Genomic DNA, 20,937 nt, shown 5'->3' with positions numbered 1-20,937 from the left:
CTCGTATACCTACTTTCCTGTTCTCCTCCTTTAAACTTTTTGTTCTTTTTCTTGAGAAGTGCCGGTCTGCTGTTTTGAAAAGAAATTAGGAGGGGGGAATGTGAAATCTATTGTGCATGAATCCCCTTCAAACAGCCCCTTCCCTTTTTTGCAGTCTTAGCAATTCGATTTATGGTCTGTCAGAAATCAGTTATGCATGAGAAATTGCCACCTCACTCCTCCATGCACCTGCTTCCACACTGCTCCACTCTCAGTTTCTCAATGGGCTAAGCTTTAGTCTGAGCCTGAGTCCTGTGCTCTGCCAAGCAGGGAGACTTGTCTTATGAGGACAGACAAAAGGCTGATTTCGCTCGGGGCTACTGTCATGCTCCTGAAACAGAGAGCATGGGTCATTGGGCTGAAGGTATCAGACATGGTGGGATCAAAAAGAATAGTCACACACATGGCCAGGCTGACAGTCAGGGAGACAATGGCTGGTGGGTTAAAGGAAGCTTAACTCTGGTGCACAAACTTTTCCCCCAATGCCACTCTCGTGCTTTAAACATTAAAGCCCTAAAATGTTTAGAGAGCCATTTCTTTTTCTAAAATATAAATACCCAGTGAAGCCAGACAACTATTTCACTTCAGTATAGTACATAAACAGCTGAAAGATTCCTTAACAGATTGCCTCACAGCAGTCCACCCTGCCCCACTGATACTCAGCAGTACCACTGGCCAACTGACCACGAGACTGTCTGGAACAGCACTTTGCAAATCCCCAACTGCATTGTTGTTACATTAAATACAGAAAAGAATTTATTTGACAGGAGCTAAATCACTCTCCTACTTTATTAAAGAGACAGCACAAAAGTTTCAGAGGACTTTGATCAAACATAAAACCACAAAAATTAGTACATCACAATGAAATGTACCTGAACAAGCTACAGGAACTTATTCTTTATGTATATGAAGTCTAAATGACTGTTGTAGAAATGACTTCTTGTGAAGACTGTGCATAATTTCCACCAGAAGTTCTCAGTTGTGCTGCTTGTGCTACTATATATATATATATATATATATATATATATATATATATATATATATATATATATATATATATAATGTAAATGATGTTCCTTACCTTGGGAAAATATATTAAAATTAGATATTTGTTCTTATTAATATGCTTTTATATCTTCTTTATAAAGCCAAGTGAATGCCGAGTTTATGTGCCATTTATTAATTGTATCTCCTATACCTTTAGACATTGTTTCAAAGATTTCTTTTTTCTTGTTATGCTAAAGCTAATTGTGATTATTTTCAGCCCAGTTATAAATGTGTCATCTCAGCCTCAGGCAAGTGACACCAAGTGACCTTTGTTTTATGTGACAGGTATCACAGCAAAATCTGTTACAGCAGCACAACACAACGTTAAGGCATTGACTCATCTATGTAGAGCTGATGGCTTCAGGGTTACAGCTTTATTTCCTCTGCCTAACGGACACTAACAGTTTATGTGAGGAGAGCGGCAGAAGAGAAAGCCAAAATGAGTCACATCAGTTAAAATAAAGGAGTCGTTGAAGAAGATAAAAGTGGTTTGCTTTACATAGGCTGCTGCGGGGAAATTCTGCCTCACATTCAGTAAACTTGCACAGCTTTGCACAATCAGTACTTTCAAGTTTAAATTTGCATTGTAAGACTGAAAAAAGATGTGACAGCAATACGGTTAGCACATGAAAACGTGTGTTTATTGACCCACTGATTTCAGTTCTAAACAGAATAAATAGTGTAAGAGAAGAAAGATACAACACAGTGGCACAAAATCCACATGAGCAACAACACAGAAGAGTTTAACATAAATGAAATGTGTAGATTTAAAAGAGAGGGCTTCAAAATCAAAAGTAGGCTGCATTTTATGAGAGCTGTATCACATTAATTTATATATTTAGATACTGTATCATAGGCTGTAAAGATACAAGTCAGAATATGAACACAATGATTATGTTTTTATGTTTTTATCATTTCTTTGTCATCTGATTCTTGAAGAAGCAGATAATACTTAATGGATCAAATTGGCTCAGCACAGACAACTTAAAGTAAACAACTAAAAAAAAACTGTTGTATGTTTTTTTTCTTTTATTGACAGAGGCAGGGACAGTCAATTCGATGGCGCAATTTTAGTATTTCTCATCTTTCTTCTTTGCAATACATATAAATAATTCCACAACTTATTTTACTGAATAAAAAAAAATGAAAAGAAAAAACAAGACTCTCACATATATTGATATTTGCCAAGACAGCCACAGGCTACTGGACATCACTTGGTTTCCACAGACAGTAGTGACAATTCATGACCCTTCATTATAGCAATACATTCCCAATATGTGTCAACACTGATACTTTAGCAGCTACATGGAAAATGAAGATGATGCATAACTAGAGACCAACAAGATTTTTTTTCCAAAGCTCCAGTTTCACAATCACTTTAATGATAGATCACTTCACATGATATGAAACACAAACAAACAAATGCACACACAGGCACTCCTGCACAAACATCGCTTCATACAAGCACACACGGTGTACAGATTTACGTCTTTGCACCTTCCCTAAGCCTGTTACATCAAGCTTTTACAGGCTGCGTCACACAGCGGCATTAGCGCACACCCATCACTTAAACTGTGATCCAGTGTTCATGTACACCATGAACACCGCTTCAAAATTAAGCTCTAAAGCAGCCTTTTTGCATTCTTGTGTATTTTCTTTACTTTCTTGTTTCACATCTCTATATATCTTGTTTTATGTGGTTCGACATAAAACGTCTGCAAAACAGAGTTAGACTAAATATCAAATAGTGTTTTAGCAGAGTTGAATGAGGCAACGTTAACATACAGAAACTGTTTTATCAAACCATAAATTAGCTCTTTGTTGTTGGACACAGCAATCAGAGATGCTTTTAAAAGTGCAAAATATGTCATCAAATCTCATACTTAACTTTATGTTAATTTTTGTGGCAATAACTTTCCCATGAAGCTCTAAAAATGGAAAAACACTTTGAAGTTAAAAAAAATTATTATCTAACCTGAGAGAGGCATCAGGGAAAGATTAAAGATATATAAATTCAACTTTTTAATGTGACCATCTGTTTAATTTGTACTCTAAGCCTCAGATGCATTCTTCATCTTGTTTGTGGTACTAGGCCACATTTTAAAATTATTTATTCAACAGCTGATAGTACAGTTCAACTGTTACTTGTAGAGTTATCTGGACACAGAAGACAGACTGAATCAATGGACCCCATAGTCATTTCCTTCTATAGTGCCACTCTGAATGATCTACTATGCTTCATGTAAAAAGGAAAGCCTCCTTCCAGATAAAAATTTGACTGTATTCCCTTTGAAAAAAAGTTTTCATCAAATCATTTATGTACAAAAAGAATGCTTAAATTGTGCCAAAACACTTCAAATTGCAAGGGAAAGTGTACATGTCATTAAAAAACACTTAAAATAGTTATGTTTTGTGGTGATTGTCAGATCACTACCTAACCAGCAGCACTGCATTCGTTACAATATATGGCACAAAAAAACACAACAATGTGCAACTTCAAGCTTTGGGCACTTCAAATACTGAGGTAGCAAAATAATCACATTTAACATGACTTATGTCACATGGCTCTTCCTATCAAAATTTCAAATCGGTTTGGTTAAAACGTCATTTAACTGGGTGTCTTTGTGTGAAGCCTCCACAGACACCGCCATCGATGCTTTGGCACCAACATAAACCTGAGGAGGCTCTCTGAGGGGGTAGTTGTGTCCTGAAGAGTGCAGCCTTGGGCCTCTTTCTCCCTGTTTGTTACCCGTCCATTGCATCACACCGGTGCCAGCACCAGTGCTGACGTGCAGGGCAATGAATAAAACTAATCTTTGATGTCTTTAATAACAGACAGCTGGGACACAGTCTTCTTGACTCGCAGAGCAGTCAGTCGGGCAGCAGAGTTGGCATACCAGCACTCTCTCATCAGTTTGCCCATCACACGCAGAGCCTGGCATGTAAACAGAACAATATCATGACTGTAACAGTCAAAATATGACTTATTGTACACAGCAGAGAAACTGTCACATGGGTTAACATAAATATTAGCTGCTCCACTTCTGTAAACATTCAGTCCTCTTTGTTATGTATCTTGGTCAAACATATTGCTCTTCTCTTTTAGAGCTTTATTCTCCCTGTATAAATATGACATTATTTAAATTGTGTTTCTCTTTTATTTCTCAGCAGGTATCCCTGGCTTAGAGTTATGGTGCTTGTTGACCCCTTTTTCCCGTCCTCTCAACTAGTCGAGACAGATGGCCGCCTGTCCTGGTTCAGGTTCTGCTGGAGAGTTTGTACCTGTTAAAATGATGTTTTGCCTCTCCCCTGTCCCATGCCGCAACATGCATGCTCAGGATGATATTTTTGTTTTTTGATTTGTCTTTCTTTTTTTTAATGAACTGGCTTCAAATGAGCACATTTATAATGAAGTGAAATACTGTAGATCGTACACTGAATTTAAATTCTAAGTGGCATTAGAATGAATTTGACTGAAAAGGATTATAATTGGATTAGACTAGGCTGTATCTTTAAACTGTTTCTTTCAAAGTAGCCAAGGCAAGAAAAACAGGCAAATCATCTTTATCAAAAAGATGAACTTTGAAATTATAAAACAGGCTTCAGTATCCTTATAGTTATTGCATTTAGATAATTATAAGGTCAAATATGGATAACACATCTACTCTAAATCTCTTCATCTCCCTTAAACACATTTATGATGTTTATCACTGAATGCATGACAGGCAAAGGTAAAACCATTTAAAAAATTTAAAAGTCCATTAAATCTTAAATTTTAAAATACTACATTTTAAAGTTTTAAGGCCTATAAATATGCAGGCTCAACTGCATCTAAACAAATATATAATCAATTTTACCATAAAGAAAAGCACATGTTTTCTTTGCTCTACTTTTTTCTATGGGATAATGTATTTTTTCTTAGCATTTGTTTTCATTGCTAATAATTTGTCTGACTACTGTTTTTGGAAACAATTTTTTTTATGTGAATGATTATCAGTTTCAAGAACTGAGACAATATGGCTAAATGCACATGCAGGTGCATATTGTTTCAGGAAGCTCAGTATTTATAAAAAAGAACCATGTGTGCATTTGGTTCTTTATGCTTGAAGTTTTATGCTTTCTGTTTCAGATGTTTAACCAGCTTACTAATCGGTTTCACAGCATGCTGTGGCCTTTCAGAAAGTTCTAAACTTGGCACAAAAGTAAGGAAATTTGACTTTGGTCGATTATTTCTTTTTTGCAACAATGCTTTTTTGGCCCCCCAAAAATTATCTATATATATTAATCCACTGGAAAGCCTCTTAATTTCCCTGTTAAATTGAGCCACATTTGTAAGGAAAATGCATTTCTGGGATGAGCAGCAGCAGAGTATGTGGGTTGTGCCCATGAAAAAAAATAACTCTTCTAATGCCAAGCAACTGATTCTGCTTTTGATTCTTATCTTGAGTTTTTGGTACTACATATGCTGGCAATCAGATGCCTAATTAGAAGCACCTGTTGAGCATGGCTCATGCCACAGCTGTTGTCTGCTCTGAACATGCCATATTGACTCCCTGTATAGGGCATTTAGGGAAACTTCATGCTGGTGTTCTGCAAAACCAAGTTGCAGCATTATTTGGAGAGAGCTCTTGTACCATCTCTAAATTGAAGGCCAAGTTCGATATAATGGGGGAAATCAGAGACAGGCCACAAAGTGGACATCCCCAGAAGACAACAACATCAAACACAAATTTCCTTACTTTTAGTGGAACATTTACATAAAGTGGTTCTGATATGCTGGCTAAACTGGTACTAGAGTGTCATTCACCAGTATGACTAATATCACTATGTTCCCAGTTGTCAGCAGCCACAGTGAGTGAGGTAACAGAATGACAGTTAACCCTGCAAAATAGTTTCATACACATATTATTGATTATTAAGTGTTGGCATACATGAGGATGTTTATGTCTGTCTCACCTCACAGCTCTGCCACTGATTAGGAATGTTAGGTCTGAGTTTCTGATCACACACCACCTTCCTCATGTCCTCAATGGACGGATCTGAAGGCACCATGTCATAGTAAGGCAACTGAAAATCTTCATGAAGTCCTAGGCGATAGACAAAAATGAAGACTGTGTTTTTGTTATGCTTCTTGACCCCCAGGACAAACAGTAAACCATCCGCTTAGATATATGAACATGTAAACAAGAACAGTTAATGTTCAGGAACAAAAAAACATGTAGTGTGGATGACTGGAATTTAATCATGGATGTCATGAATGTGCTGTTTGCAGCTGATGAATTAACCATTAAATATGTCTACTGATATAAATATATAAGTGTTTAAGTGGGTGAGTTATTTAAAACACCTCTAACAGAGCATCTTCTAGCCAGTTCCCAAAACACCAGGCCCAGCGAGTAGATATCCGCTCGCTTGAATGACTCAAAGTTGTTCATATTGATTGTTTCATCCAGGATCTCTGGAGCCATGTACCTGCAGAGAACAAAATGATTAAAGCCTAATGAAATAAAAAGCCCAGTACTGCAAGGAATATTTAATTAATTAGCTTCTGCTTGAGAGTTACTTCAAGTCAGATATCCACAATCAGACTGCTGGATTTCTGGAGATTTTTCTTTGTTTTTACATTTTGTTTACAGCTAACTGCAACATCTTTCAAACAGAAGTCACTTGTGATTTACACGTGAGTGTTTTCCTTTGACAAAAAATATCATGTTAGAGTGTAATTCTTGATAGTACCAGTAGGAGTCGCCAAAGTCTAAAAGTATAAAACCCACACAAAAGAAATGAGATTGTTTTGCTGCACACAAATAAGTTATGCCTTCAGCATTTTTCTCATCACTCTAGTTTGTTTTTTATACTTTATCTTTAGCACAGAATCAGCTAACTTTACAAACAACTTCCTTTTATTTGAGTTTGATTTAACATCTCTGTTATGAGGGTGTTAAAAGTGCACTCTAACCTCTTAGTTCCCACTCTGTGATTGGACGGTATGTCAATGGTGTTTGTGTTGGAATCGTGTTTCACAGCCAAACCCAAATCTGCAATGACTGCTGTCCCGTTTTTCTTCACCAGGACATTTTTAGACTTTAGGTCTCTGTGAGCAATGGCAGGCTTCCCTAGGGGGGAAGAATGTAAAGATCAGACCATGAGCACCACAAATCATCTTTTAATGACAACAAATATTTTTTATCTTCCAGAAATAGAAAAAAAGAAAAACCACGGGGAAAAAAAATCCAGGCTTAATGTCTAATCTTATGACAGGTTGATTGAAAGAACAAACTGATTTAAAGGAATTGTACGTTAACTGTACATTTTTGTAAATATTTGCTTTACTTTGCACACAAGAGTCAAATTCTTTTAAAGTTTCTGTTATGAAGTTGCTATAATAGCCTTACCCTGTGTGCCGATGATTTCCATGTGCAGATGTGCTAGTCCACTGGCTATGGACAAAGCCAGAACAACCATGCCTTCTACAGAAACTGTGTATCTGTTTAGGTAGTCATAGAGGGAGCCATGCTCATGATACTCGGAAACCAACCAGAGCTGAGTCCAGGAGCCATTATCTATTTGTAGAGGGTGAAACAAATTACACAGTCATACGTTGGCACATTTAAAATATCATTTGAACTTGAATGAATTATTTTTTATCTGGATTTGACACCTTTGTTATCAGCAGCAATGAAGCCCAGGATGTTCTCATGCCTGAGCATGATGGTCTGATAAATCTCAGCTTCACGGAACCAGGACCGCTCATCCCTGGAGGAGAAGATCTTCACTGCCACATCTTCTCCATGCCACTTGCCACGCCACACCTCACCAAATCGACCTTTTCCAATAATCTCCTGGAGGACTATAGTTCGAGCTATGGTCCTCTGGACCAACAGTGGCAGCCCTTCAAGAAAAAGAGTAAATGATGAAAACAACAGATTGTAGACAGTGGAGAATTTTATTATTATTATTATAATTATTGGCTTCAGTGGAATACAACTACAAAACGACCAAAAAAAGAAAACAGTTGAAAGTTTGGAAAAAGTGATAGTATGGATTACATTTTATATTTAAGTTTATATAATATAATTATCGTCTGGAAATAATAAAGTAATTGTAATTTATTTTAATTTCTCTCACCTGATCCCGAGCCTGATGTGCTCATGTCATATATCAGATCTTTGAGACATTTGTCAGGAGACATCAACATCTGGTCATCTAGAGGCTCCTCTGGATCCTGCTTGTGGGCTCGGCTGTAGGCACAACGGTGGCCCTGTACAAAACACACACCTAGCAGGATCCCTACACACAGCAGGCAAGAGGGCACCGTGATCACCACAGTGAGCTGCAGCCTGCTCCAGCCAGGTTCTTCCAAAGGCCTCTCTGAAGACACACAAACACATTTGCAAACACATAAAATTATTAACATATTATTATTCCCTGATATGCTCATTATTTTTAAGGGAAAAAATATTATAAAGTTGTCTCTAAGCTTCCTGTAACGGCCCCCCCAGGGGGACGCAGCTGTTGCTAAATGTGCACGCTGCCTTTTATGAAAGACTGAATTGTTAAATAGCACACTAACATATTTAGAAATGTGTAACAGAATTGAGGCATCACTGAGTGCACACGCAGCGATGACTTAAATAAGTTTGGGAAATTCATTTGGCAGATGCAAAGTTGTGTTTGCCAAAAACTCTTTTTTTTCCTGAGTGCCAGTAAATTTAATCACTGCCAATAAATGCCATTAATCAAAAGTAATAAAAAGGCTTTTAGTGCCAATAAAACTTGCACTCTAAAGAGAGATTTTTTTTTTTTTTTTTTTAATTAAAAAACCCTTTTATCCAAAATAGATAGCATCCATTGGTCAAAAGCAGGTGCACAATGAGACCTTCAGATAAAACTGGGAGTTTGGTAAAGCTAAGTAATTCGACACCGCTGTCTCTAAACTTCATTTCGAATGTGGGTGGACAGAGGAAATGTGGAAACAAATAAAAATAGCAGAGCAGGTAAGCACTGTGAAAATATGAGATTTACAGTTGTGATAAAATAAGGCACAAGGAACAACTCACAAGCACTGCAGCATAGTGCTGCAATTAACTGATTAGTCTGGGGAAATAACTGCTTTATCAACTGAGAAAATGTTTTAAGAACTCTCCTAACACACACAAGACCATAAATCTCAAACTTAACAAAGTACTCATGTTTCTTTATCCCTTTAGATATATCAGATCCCCAGAGCATGTCTTCACCAGGAGATCCATAAACATGCAACATCTGCAGATGACCCAACACATTGTGAACTCAATCACAGTTTCTTAAGATATCTTTAGCCTTTTACCTAAATACATGTCCTGTCAACTGGAGCAAGTGGAGCACAAGATATGGTGCAAAACAAGGTTTTACTCTCCTCTGGCCCAGTACCTCAAGACCTTTTACACATGGCAGCTGTTTTTCTTTTTCTTTTTCTTTTTTTTTTTTTTTATTATTATTATTTCAACAGCCACATGTTTCTTTAGTTTAGTGATTGATCAACAGCATACAAGTCACCCTCTCAGCATGTTTTATCCTGCACAGAAGCAACATCAAGGGCATAAATAAAACAGCCTTTTACATATAGGCAATAAACAACACACAGGATGTGCTCACATGCTGATATTTTGCAGGGCAATGGAACAGATTGATTGGGTTGTCCTCATTTAAAAACAACACCACTACAGCCTCAGGGTCCTGTCCCCTTCTACTCATCGATACTCTGCAGTACCTTGTTCTATTAATCTGCTGCATTTTGTATATAAATACAATAAAAGTAACCAATACTTGTCAGAAATGAAGAGGTTTATGTCCCACTGCGGCCACAAGTAAGTGTCTTCAAAAGCTGTGAACGGCACAGAGCTTTTAGCTTTGATGTTCGACATCATACCTATCATCTCTAGAACTGCTGTGTGTACCCATTTGCACAATTTTCCCCATGCTGATGTTTTTGGGATTTGATTTTTGTTTTTGATTTTTTGTTCTATGTGCAGAAGTCTAACAAAGGTCATGTCAGAAAGCTGCAAGTATCACATTTGAGGACAATCAGCTTTGAGAATCAACACTTCAGGTCCTTTTTGAAGTGAGACAAGTAGAGCAAACATATGAAGAACCTTAAGGTAAAAGGTGAACCCTATAGCGAAGCACCCACAAGAACACAAGCCATTGTGGGCTTTCAAAGTAGGGTGACTGTAGGTCTTTGTCAGTCTTCAGCACCAGTTTTTAATAAAGCTTTAATTTAAGCTGCCTTCAAACAATACTGAAAACAGTTAGCATTGTGAGTAGTTGAACAAAGCAGAAAAGCGGAAAGTTAAATGGATATAGATTGAGAATACAACATTGAGAAGTAGAAAACAGCATAAAGCTACAAGGCAGAATAATGGCTGTTATGAGAGGACTAACACAATATCACATTTTCATTTAACTGAGGCACTAAACTCAAGAAAAACAGTATGCTATGTCAACATCAAATACCAAATAGAGTGATCATTGTGATAGTAGACTGTGGCCTGGTAGGATATATTGACATTTCAGAGGAGGTGTACATTAGGTTCCCCATAGCTCTGCATAAACTTATATTTGAGTGTTAGCTGTCAATTTTAAAATTAAAATAACTTGCAAGTTCCTTCTCTCTCTCAGCTGTGCTGCAGCTCTACTGCCAAAACCTCTCTCTGGAAACCAGAACTTAATTATTTTCAGTCAAGTTAAAGGGCTGCTTTAACCCATGCAACCAGTAAATTAACACATAGCAGGGACAATGATTACTTACAAGTTACAATATAGTTTTAGAATATGCCAAAATGACATGCTCATAGTGACTAATATGAATAATCATGTAAAGTACTGTTTTGCACTTTCATGTGTAATAATTCACATATAATTCACATTCTATACATTTCACAAATTCACCAGTGCTTTAAGCCCGGCCAATCAGAAGCCGCCTACACAAAACTATGTGCAAAAGAACCGTTTCATTTTCCTGGTTTTAAGCTACATTCATCAATTTTTTCATATAGCCTTTTGGTTAGATGGCAACAAACATCTCCTCCCTGAGCCGCCATCTTATCGTGGTGGAGGAGTTTGTGCGTCCTAGTGGCTATGTTGTCGGGGGCTGATGCCCCTGGTAGGGTCACCCATGGCAAACAGGTGTCTAGGGTAGGGACCAGACGAAGTGCGGCTCAAATCATCCCATGATGAGGAGAAAGCAAGGACCAAGGTTTCCCTTGCCCGGACGCGGGTCACCGGGGCCCCCCTCTGGAGCCAGGCCTGGAGGTGGGGCACGGAGGCGAGCGCTTGGTGGCCGGGAGATGGGGTGAGAAGCTCGGTGATCCAGGAGGGGCTCAGAGTAGAGCCGCTGCTCCTCCACATTGAAAGGAGCAAGATGAGGTGGCATCTGGTTAGGATGCCTCCTGGACGCCTCCCAGGTGAGGTGTTCCGGGCACGTCCCACCGGAAGACCCAGGAAACGCTGGACAGACTACATCTCTCGGATGAGCTGGTGAATGTGGCCGGGGAGAGGGAAGGCTGGGTTTCCCTGCTTAGGCAGCTGCCCCCGCAACCCGACTCCGGATAAGCGGAAGAAAATGGAGGGATGGATGGATGGCAACAAACACAAAGGTTAAGTATAACCTGACGCTGCAGTTCTTTTTCCAGCATTTTAATGTTTTTGAGCCTCACTCATCATGGTTGTTCATGCTGAACAATTACAGTGACAGTACCTGGCAAAAACCTCAGATACACTTTAAGAGTACCAAAAAGCTGACAGACAAAGTTAGCAGTGAGTTACTAACCCTGTGGATCATTTAAGAGTTAATAAATCAAAGGTCACAGGTGTGTACTATTTTACAGTGTACGGCCATCTGTAAGTAACTTTTGTTTGTCCTGGCTACTTCTAGATACAGTCCTATCTATTTATTTTCTGTTGCTCATTATCAATTTTTTACAGCTAACTTCTTTTATAGCAGCTTCCTACTGTGTTTGTCTTTTCCACCGTAACTAAACATTATTGTTATTTGCTGCTGTGACAAAATAGTGTCCCTAGTGGGATTAATAAAGTATCAGCAGTACTTTGCAAAAGTCTTGAGTCACCCCTCATTTCACTCCAACGAGCCAGACTTTTCTGTAATCTATTTAAGTGGTCTTAGGCAATAGTTCTGCAAACTTTCTGAAGGTCTTACAATGTTTTTTTTTTTGGACATTGGCTACTTTTTCTCTAATTTTCAGTCATGTCCCTGACTATTTTCATAGAAGAGGGTTTTCTTTTTGTTTGTTTTTGCTTAATTAAACCAATTAACATTAACTGAGAAATCATTTAAACATACAGACGTGGACAAAATTGTTGGTATCATTCGGTTAATGAAAGAAAAACTCACAATGTTCACAGAAATAATTTGAATCTGAAAAAACTGATAATAAATAAAAATTCTATGAAATTTAACCAATGAAAGTCAGACATTGCTTTTCAACCATGCTTCAACAGAATTATTTTAAAAAATAAACTCATGAAACAGGCTTGGACAAAAATTATGGTACCCTTAACTTAATATTTTGTTACACAACCTTTTGAGGCAATCACTGCAATCAAACGATTCCTGTAACTGTCAGTGCACCTCTCAGCAGGTATTTTGGCCCACTCCTCATAAGCAAACTGCTCCAGTTGTCTCAGGTTTGAAGGAAGCCTTTTCCAGATGGCATGTTTCAGCTCTCGCCAAAGATGCTCAATAGGATTTAGGTCAGGGCTCATAAAAGGCCACTTTAGAATAGTCCAGTGTTTTCCTCTTAGCCATTCTTGGGTGTTTTTAGCTGTGTTGTGGGTCATTGTCCTGTTGCAAGACCCATGACCTGCGACTGGGACCAAGCTTTCTGACACTGGCCAGCACATTTCTCTCTAGAATCCCTTGATAGTCTTGGGATTTCATTGTACCTGCACAGATTCAAGACACCCTGTGCCAGATGCAACAAAGCAGCCCCAGAACATAACAGAGCCTCCTCCATGTTTCACAGTAGGGACGGTGTTCTTTTCTTCAAATGCTTCATTTTTCAATCTGTAAACACAGAGCTGATGTGTCTTGGCAAAAAGTTCCATTTTTGTCTCATCTGTCTATAGGACATTCTCCCAGAAGCTTTGTGGCTTGTCAAGATGTTTGGCAAATTCCAATCTGGCTTTTTTATTTTTATTTTCAACAATGGTGTCCTCTTTGGTCGTCTCCCATTAAGTCCACTTTGGCTCAAACAATGCCGGATGGTGCGATCTGACACTCATGTTTCTTGAGCTTGAAGTTCACCTTTAATCTCTTTTAGAAGTTTTTCTGGGCTCTTTTGTTACCAATCATATTATCTGTCTCTTTGATTTGTCATCAATTTTCCTTCTGCAGCCACGTCCAGGGAGGTTGGCTACAGTCCCATGGATCTTAAATTTATGAATATGTGCAACTGTAGTCACAGGAACATCAAACTGCTTGGAGACGGTATTATAGCATTTACCTTTAACATGCTTGTCTATAATTTTCTTTCTAATCTCCTGAGACAACTCTTTCCTTTGCTTCCTCTGGTCCATGTTGAGTGTGGTACACACCATGTCACCAAACAGCACAGTGACTACCTGTAGCCCTATATATAGACCCACTGACTGATTACAAGATTGCAGACACCTGTGATGCTAATTAGTGGACACACCTTGGATAAACATGTCCCTTTGGTCACATTATTTTCAGTCTTTTTTAGGGGTACCATCATTTTTGTCCAGGCCTGTTTCATTAGTTTATTTTTTTTTTAATAATTCTGTTGAAGCATGGTTGAAAAGCAATGTCTGACTTTCAATGATTAAATTTCATAGAATTTTTATTTATTATTACTTGTGTCAGATTCAAATTATTTCTGTGACCATTCATTTTTTCTTTCATTAACTGAAGGGTATCAACAATTTTGTCCACGTCGGTGAGAGACACCTAACTCATGGAATGAACCAGTGTTGCATCAACACATAATAAATGACTAGAAAATTGCATTTTTAGGCACGCTTATTAGCAATTTGTGCAAAGATACATAAAATATGTTCCTCTTTTATTCAGTTGCATCTATTTGAAATATAAAATATAACAGTTTGGCAGACGTAAAGTAGTATTTTTACATCGACAAGATGATTACCAAAGAGTGGAGGACAAAAGAGGCAGGCCTAAATATCTAAAACAGATTGACATCCTTAAAGAAATAAGAAAAACTACAGCAACAACCTGCAACAGAACCTGAGAGATCCATCTGGGCTTTCAGGTGCTCCATCTATGGTTCACTGGAGCCATTTCAGAAACGGTCTCTGTGCAGGGTGGAAGTCAAGGAGCTATTCTTGAGGAAGGGAAACAGACGGAAAAGGCTGAGGTTTGGCAAATGACAAAAGAACTGGACTGAAAACAGTTCTCATGGAGTTGTGAATTCTCCCCAAAGCTGGAACATCAGCATTATTAAAGCAGCATGGTATTATCTTGAAAGAGAACAGAACAAAAGGTAGCCAACATCCAAAGAAGAGCATTCCTGCAAGAAGTCTGGAGAACCATTCCTGAAGATTACTTAGAGAAGTTACAAGAAAGCCTGTCTAAGAGTCTAATAAATAAAGAAATTAGGAATGGCTCAAGCTTTTGCTCAACACCCTGTATATTAATAATCAACTTCACAAAGCCTCAGGATGTCAAGCATGCAGGGTGTCTGCTTGTTTAGAAGTTCAGACAACAATTGGGGTAAAAAAAAAAAATTAAAGCAGCTTTAGCAAATCTGTTTAAATTCTTTATGAATGATCTAATTAACATGAGCCTGTAATGTAGCTGAACTGCCATAATATGAAACATATTACACAGCATCATGAAGCACCATACTGTATACGACCCTACCTCTTGCCCACCTTCCCACGCTTTAAGGCCTGCTTCCAGCCAGCAGGCCCATTAGAGGCTTTCAGGACTACATGCATGACAAAGTATTTATTTATAAATCAGGGGAGGGCCGTCTCATAACCTCTGCCAGATTTGTTATGTCACAGGATCTAGGCGGATCAGCGTCTACCTCGTCTAGCCGGGACCAGAATGAGTGGGAAATCCCTCACAGATTGGATTGGTGTTTCTGTTTACTGAATAACACTGAAAACTACAGAGCTGTGTGACAATAACAGAAAGTCTAAGGGTTGTTTTTCTCATATTACAATTCACAATATGAATTTTTATGGGTGCAAAGTAACAAATGGAATGTAAATGAAATAGATTAGAGGCAGGAATGGGATAAATTCAGCACCACGGTTGTAGTACCTGGGTGTATGTGTAGAGTTTCGTTGTTGCAGAAGTCCGTGAAACAACAGTTCCTCTTAGAGACATTTCTGGAGCTGTAGCAGAAAACTTGGCCTTTCATCTCTGAGGGCGACAAGCAGGATTTGACTGTCTCCTCCTTTCCATCAATCAACATGACAGAGTTCCAGCAGGCACCGTCTGCTGGTGTCTCACAGGTGTGGTTGGCACACAGCAGGCATACACACTTCAGACCTAAAAGGCAGAACTCAGGATGGTTAGATAATTCTTTTATTTATTTATTTTTTCCACAGACACAACTTTATTCATTGATTTGCCCGGAGAAGGACATCAGACAATCAGTTTTGCTCTTAGACTAACATGACCAGTGGTCTTTAACTCTTTAGAAGAAGGATGCTCCTGTTACATAAGGAGGTCCGTGCTGTGAAATAGTTGAAGGCAGAGGAACCAGAGTAATGCCTCTTAGTTTAACACCCACATAATCTTGTGTTCTACTTGGAGCTGCCATACTTTATTTGATAAGCTGTTGAGTGATTGATAAGCAAGCCTGCAATGTTGGCTCATAAGAAAAACCTGAAAATAATTGTGTAAATATTATTCCTATTGCTGGATTAAGCTGCTTTAAAGTAGCTTTGATTGTAATTAACAGGATGCACAGTTCTCCCCAGTATGTACACATGAATCATATTATATAATATTACCAGTTATGCAGATATAAATGTCTTTTGAATGCTTAAAGTGAAAAAAATTAATTAAGAACAAAAGTTAAGGAGCACTGTACAAAGTTTGTGTACCCCAAGAGAGCTGAGCGCTTCATGATTTTTTCCAAAGTCCTTGTCCTTAATTAGCTTGTTGGGACTGTGGTTTATTCAGGGTCATCATTAGCAAAGGTCGGGTGATGCAGACTTTAAAGCTTTATAAATTCCTCTCAACTCCTTTAATGACAACCTGCAGTCTTTAAGCAGCTGAATATTATTCAGACCATTATGAAAACTGGAAGAAGGCAACAAAGTCTTCTGGAAGCTGTTTTTCTCAACCTTTTATGTAATTAAGAAAGAGCCGATAAAGGAAAAGAAAAAGGCACATAATTTTATGAAAACAGCACCTCTCCCACTGTTAAGCACAGGGCTTAATCAATCATGCTTTGGGCTTGTAACGCAGCCAGTGACAGGAGAATATTTCACTATTTCTGACCAGTCGCCAATGCAATATTTCACTACTAGAGGAAAGGAGGAACTTAATTAAATAACAGCAAATTCTTGAAATAAACACAGCACTGAAAAAAGGTGAAAATGAAAAAAAGGAGGTTTTCTACCACAGTATTATGATCCTACACACAACACAAAAACCACAGTGGACCACATTGGCTTTTTATCATAAGCCCTCTCACCCAAATGTAGTTGAAATTCTATGAACAGTCTTCAAAAGAGCAAGATATGTAAGACGGACCGAGAATCTCCCAGGACTCCATTTGCAGGAAGAATGAGTTAAAATCTGTTAAAAATTTTAAAAAAAGATGAGCGTGCACTCTCTCAGTTATCCCAAAAACAATTCAATATCACCAGTTAAACCAATGCACACGTCTCTGAGGTAACCAAAATATCAAAGGAAAGCCTACACGAGCATGAACAGTGCACAGAAAGGCAGCTAAGATTCAAACATGGCCACTGCTCTACCTATCCATCCACAAAAAGATGAACCTTCAGTCATTGTCATTCCATCACAAAGGTTTCAAGACTACCACTGCTAAAGGTATGAACATAGTTTAGCTTTTAAAGCAGTTCAGTAAATTTCAAAATCACTGGGTTCTTTACTTTATTCATTTTTATCATTCAAGAACATTTTAAGGTCTGTTTTAAGTCAAAGAAACATCTAGTGCACAATGATGGTGATATGCTGACTGTTTTCGTCATAATGAAGGATTAGGAACCCTACATACAGTTGTAGTAGAGTGTGGATTTTAGCAGGACACATCTGTTCACTTTGCTTGGAATTTGTTGACAATTAGCAACAAATTAGAACCAAAGCATGCAGGCAGCAGAAGAAAAGAATGACTGGACAGTCCTCTTACTTTTACAGCATATCCAAGAGTTGCTTAGTAACCAACTTCTCAAGGATAATGACATTATTAACTTCACTGTGCTCTGTAACTGAGACATTTGATCTTTTTGTATTTTTAATTTCTTATATATGTATATATATGTATATATATATATATATATATATATATATATATATACACACACACACATTTGTGAGTGTATGTATATTACCTTGTGTGAACCTAGTATAATAATAGTAACAGTTGTGATACTGTCACTTTACATTTGTGCAAAACTTCTCTCCATAATTGATTATAAACAGGTTCATTACTGCAAGTTAAGTTTCACCCAGACAGCCTTGCAAAAGACATTTTACATCTCAGTAGTTGAATATTAAAAGAACAACAAACAAAACCTGTGAAGTGATCAGTTGAAGTTAAATGCACTTAAGTGAGCCAAAAAAGCTCAGAAATTAAGTGGAGTTGCTATGACACTGGAACTTTGCTTTCATTTGTAATCAATGCATGAAATTTGGCTTTTGTAGGTTACTTTTCTGAAAGATTTAATGCATTATGGAGACACTCCAGGCAAAATTTAGTTGAAGCTGGTCAATGACTCATGGTACTTTCTGTATTTTAAATCAGGCATTCAAAATGTTTGCACACATGCTGCAATGTGTGTGCATTTTTCATCCTCTATAACAAGCAAGAACCATTTAAAAACAACAACAACAAAAAAGAAAAAGCTCCTGCACATCATCTTGCTTAGTACTGAATTCTTGTTCACAACATTTCGATGTGACCAACCTTCATCATATAGTAACAAGTTCACAAAGAACAGCAGCTTCAAACCCTGAAAGAAAAATGGGTCATTTTCATAGAGCTCAGAAAGAGACATAACTGAAAGCATTCACTGACAGTTTGTTGCGAAAACTACTCTAAAAAATGGTTAGACAATAATTACTTAGACAAGTTAGACAAGTATAGTACTGAGATGGTTGAACAATTACATTTTTTGTCTCTACTTCAGTTAACCTACCTGACTGTTTTTCCCAATGAAAACAAACAAGACCAGCATTCATACTCCACGCTGTCAAACACCCATGCCTTTCTAAATTTAAGTTGAAACTTTTATAAATAAATCAGAAGCCAAATAAACCAAGTTCTGTTCTTTAACCAGCACCTGTAAATAATTCAGGTTTGGCTGCTTGTTATCTAAATGTTAGTATAGTGTTTGTGCTGCCAGCTAAAGTGGAAGTTCACTCATGCATCAATTTGATCAAATCTGACGCACATGTTAGGTGTTAACTCTAAAGTCTAATCAGAATCCAATATGAATAAAGACTGCAGCTAGAGATTATTTTAATCAGCAATTTATCTGATGACTACTGTTTGAATTTCTGCTGATGAATGAACCATTAGAAGATTGTGCAACATGCAAACATGCAATCCTATTTCCAAAATCAAACATTTTGTCCAAACACAAATCCAAACCTAAAGAAGCTCTGTTTGGTGTCTGTGCAGGAAGTTTGGAGACCGCTGCAAAAAAGCAGCCATCAAATTCTGCTGCGAACTGTCATTCATGTTTTCAATATGCAAAATAGAATAAGAAATGAGAGCAGAAATAAACAGTGAAAAAAGTTTCAGATGAACTTTTGGTTAGTGAAATGCTCACTCAATCAATTAAATGATGAATAAAATTTCTTCTTAGATTAAGAGGAGGTAAAGTCAAGTTAAAAACGTACAAAAATATTATTCAAGTAGATGATTTGATCTTTTAACAAAACAAGTTTGATATTATGAGGACACAATCATCTATTTACCATCTGGTCATGTTTGCTTAATGGAATTGAAGAAAATCCCCAGAAGATCAAACACATTTGGAAATCATTGTCAAGCCTGCATTTGTTTTTCTTTCTCTTTTTCCCTCCTTTCTTTAGTTTTTCCACAAAGAACTCTCTCTGTTTTCATTAAGCTGTTTTGGACAAGTTCCTAATTCCTCCTTACAGGTACTTCAAAGGGAAATAAATTCAGGTTTTCTTTATATAATAGGTTTTTTTTCTCTCTGAGGCTTATCAGCATCAGAAAACAAAGAAACACGTTTCACTTTTTGGTGCTTTTTGATGCCAAAACAGAATGTCCTTCAGAGATCAATAAAGTTAATTCAGTATGAAGGATGACATAACTCACATTTTCCACTTAATTAATGGCTGTGAGAGAACACTAAGGGATATAAACCTAATCATTAACAAATTCTGTACAATAGATGTTTTTTTTAAAGAAATAAAAAGAATTGGCTAAAAGTGATGCGCACGGAGTGATCGGCGTACCTGCAGTCAGCTGCGCGACAGACAGGAAGAGAAACGCCACTTGAAAGCTCTGCTTCCTGGGACCAGTCATTGTAAGAGCCGCATCTGCTCCCTTCCTGAGCGCACCGTTTGCACAGGCAGCTACTCTACGAGAAACACCAAAATACCCATTGCATTAAAAGTCCGTGCACTCCTCGCAACCCGCCACGGATGTCTCGCACGGAAAATGACCGGGGAGGAAACGCAGTTTGCTCCGCCTCTGTTGATCGGGATTTAGGAGGATTAGAGCTGCAGACCTCAGATAAAGACATGTGAATGGGAGCCAGAGTGAAAGTGTGTTGCACATCTACTTAACTGTAGCAAGTCCAGGGAAACGCCACCGCCTGTGACCGTCTGCTTGCTGAATATGGAAATTACCTCTGTGCACGAAGGTTTCAGCTTCCAATAAATCTGCTCATTACTTCACAGTAAATTATAGGAAGATGCTCAGTTGCAGTGGTTGTCAAGGGACACTGGTAATAGATGAGAAGTCTAAAAGCCTATGGGTATAAAGATTGGCTGCTGTGGCTCTATTTCGCGCATTTTTCCTAATAATTTAGTGTTTATTATGGTGATAAGGTGACTAAAAATAAACCAGTTGAAAATCAAATTCTAACAAATAGTGTAGTGACCTTTACCTGGGTAAACATCAATTTACAAGTGGTCATTATGCAGTATTTCTACGCTATTTCCATTTTTAAAGAGGATGTAAAAGTCATGAAACCAAACGTGACGACTATGCAAAGTTAAATGGCCAAGAATGCTGAAGTAACACTGATAAAAACTTGTGATTTGGCTCAAAGGAAGTTTTTCTCGTTATCTATGAAGTATTTGTGCAGCAGTGATTAAAGCCATATACTGCTGGATCACCCCAAGTAAAAAAGTATATCATTTGTTGTTTGCTTTTACAAATAAAGCTTAACTTTTTGCATGAGATGAGCACTTTAGTTGTAATATTGTATTTTCTCTCAAATGTTTTTTTTTTTTTTCTTCTTGTTGTTGTTGTCAGTTAAAGTGTTTTGTTGTCATATATAATGTTATGTTTTGCACCTCAGGTCCACTATAGCCGTGTTCCAGCCAGCAGTCTATCTTTCACCACAGCCACTGTGGTAATTCTGTTCCCAGGATGTGGACTGAAAATCGCTGAAGATAAACCA

At 37.8% G+C, this 20,937-nt stretch overlaps 1 protein-coding gene across 1 annotated transcript; it reads right to left on the bottom strand.

Annotated features, from left to right (window-relative positions):
• Positions 1–1,714: 1,714 nt before the first annotated feature.
• LOC121650902 (activin receptor type-1C) lies at positions 1,715–20,149 on the bottom strand. Its single transcript, XM_042002709.1, has 9 exons — positions 19,763–20,149; positions 15,395–15,625; positions 8,215–8,457; positions 7,748–7,978; positions 7,482–7,649; positions 7,046–7,202; positions 6,434–6,558; positions 6,043–6,173; positions 1,715–4,021 (listed from the first exon to the last, which is right to left on the bottom strand). The coding sequence occupies exons 1-9, from the start codon at positions 19,830–19,832 to the stop codon at positions 3,896–3,898; spliced, it is 1,482 nt and encodes a 493-aa protein (XP_041858643.1). The 5' UTR covers positions 19,833–20,149; the 3' UTR covers positions 1,715–3,895.
• Positions 20,150–20,937: the final 788 nt, after the last annotated feature.

This window comes from Melanotaenia boesemani, chromosome 12 (genome assembly GCF_017639745.1).
Source record: "Melanotaenia boesemani isolate fMelBoe1 chromosome 12, fMelBoe1.pri, whole genome shotgun sequence".
In the NCBI taxonomy this organism is placed as follows: Eukaryota; Metazoa; Chordata; class Actinopteri; order Atheriniformes; family Melanotaeniidae; genus Melanotaenia; species Melanotaenia boesemani.
This window is presented reverse-complemented; position numbering and strand designations above follow the sequence as displayed.

Coding starts and splice junctions, on each gene's coding strand:
- LOC121650902 (XM_042002709.1), bottom strand. CDS start 19,832: ATGACTGGTCCCAGGAAGCAGAGCTTTCAAGTGGCGTTTCTCTTCCTG. Junction 7,203..7,481: donor GGAAATCATCGGCACACAGG/GTAAGGCTATTA, acceptor CTTCCCCCCTAG/GGAAGCCTGCCATTGCTCAC. Junction 4,022..6,042: donor ATCAGTGGCAGAGCTGTGAG/GTGAGACAGACA, acceptor TTTACATGCCAG/GCTCTGCGTGTGATGGGCAA.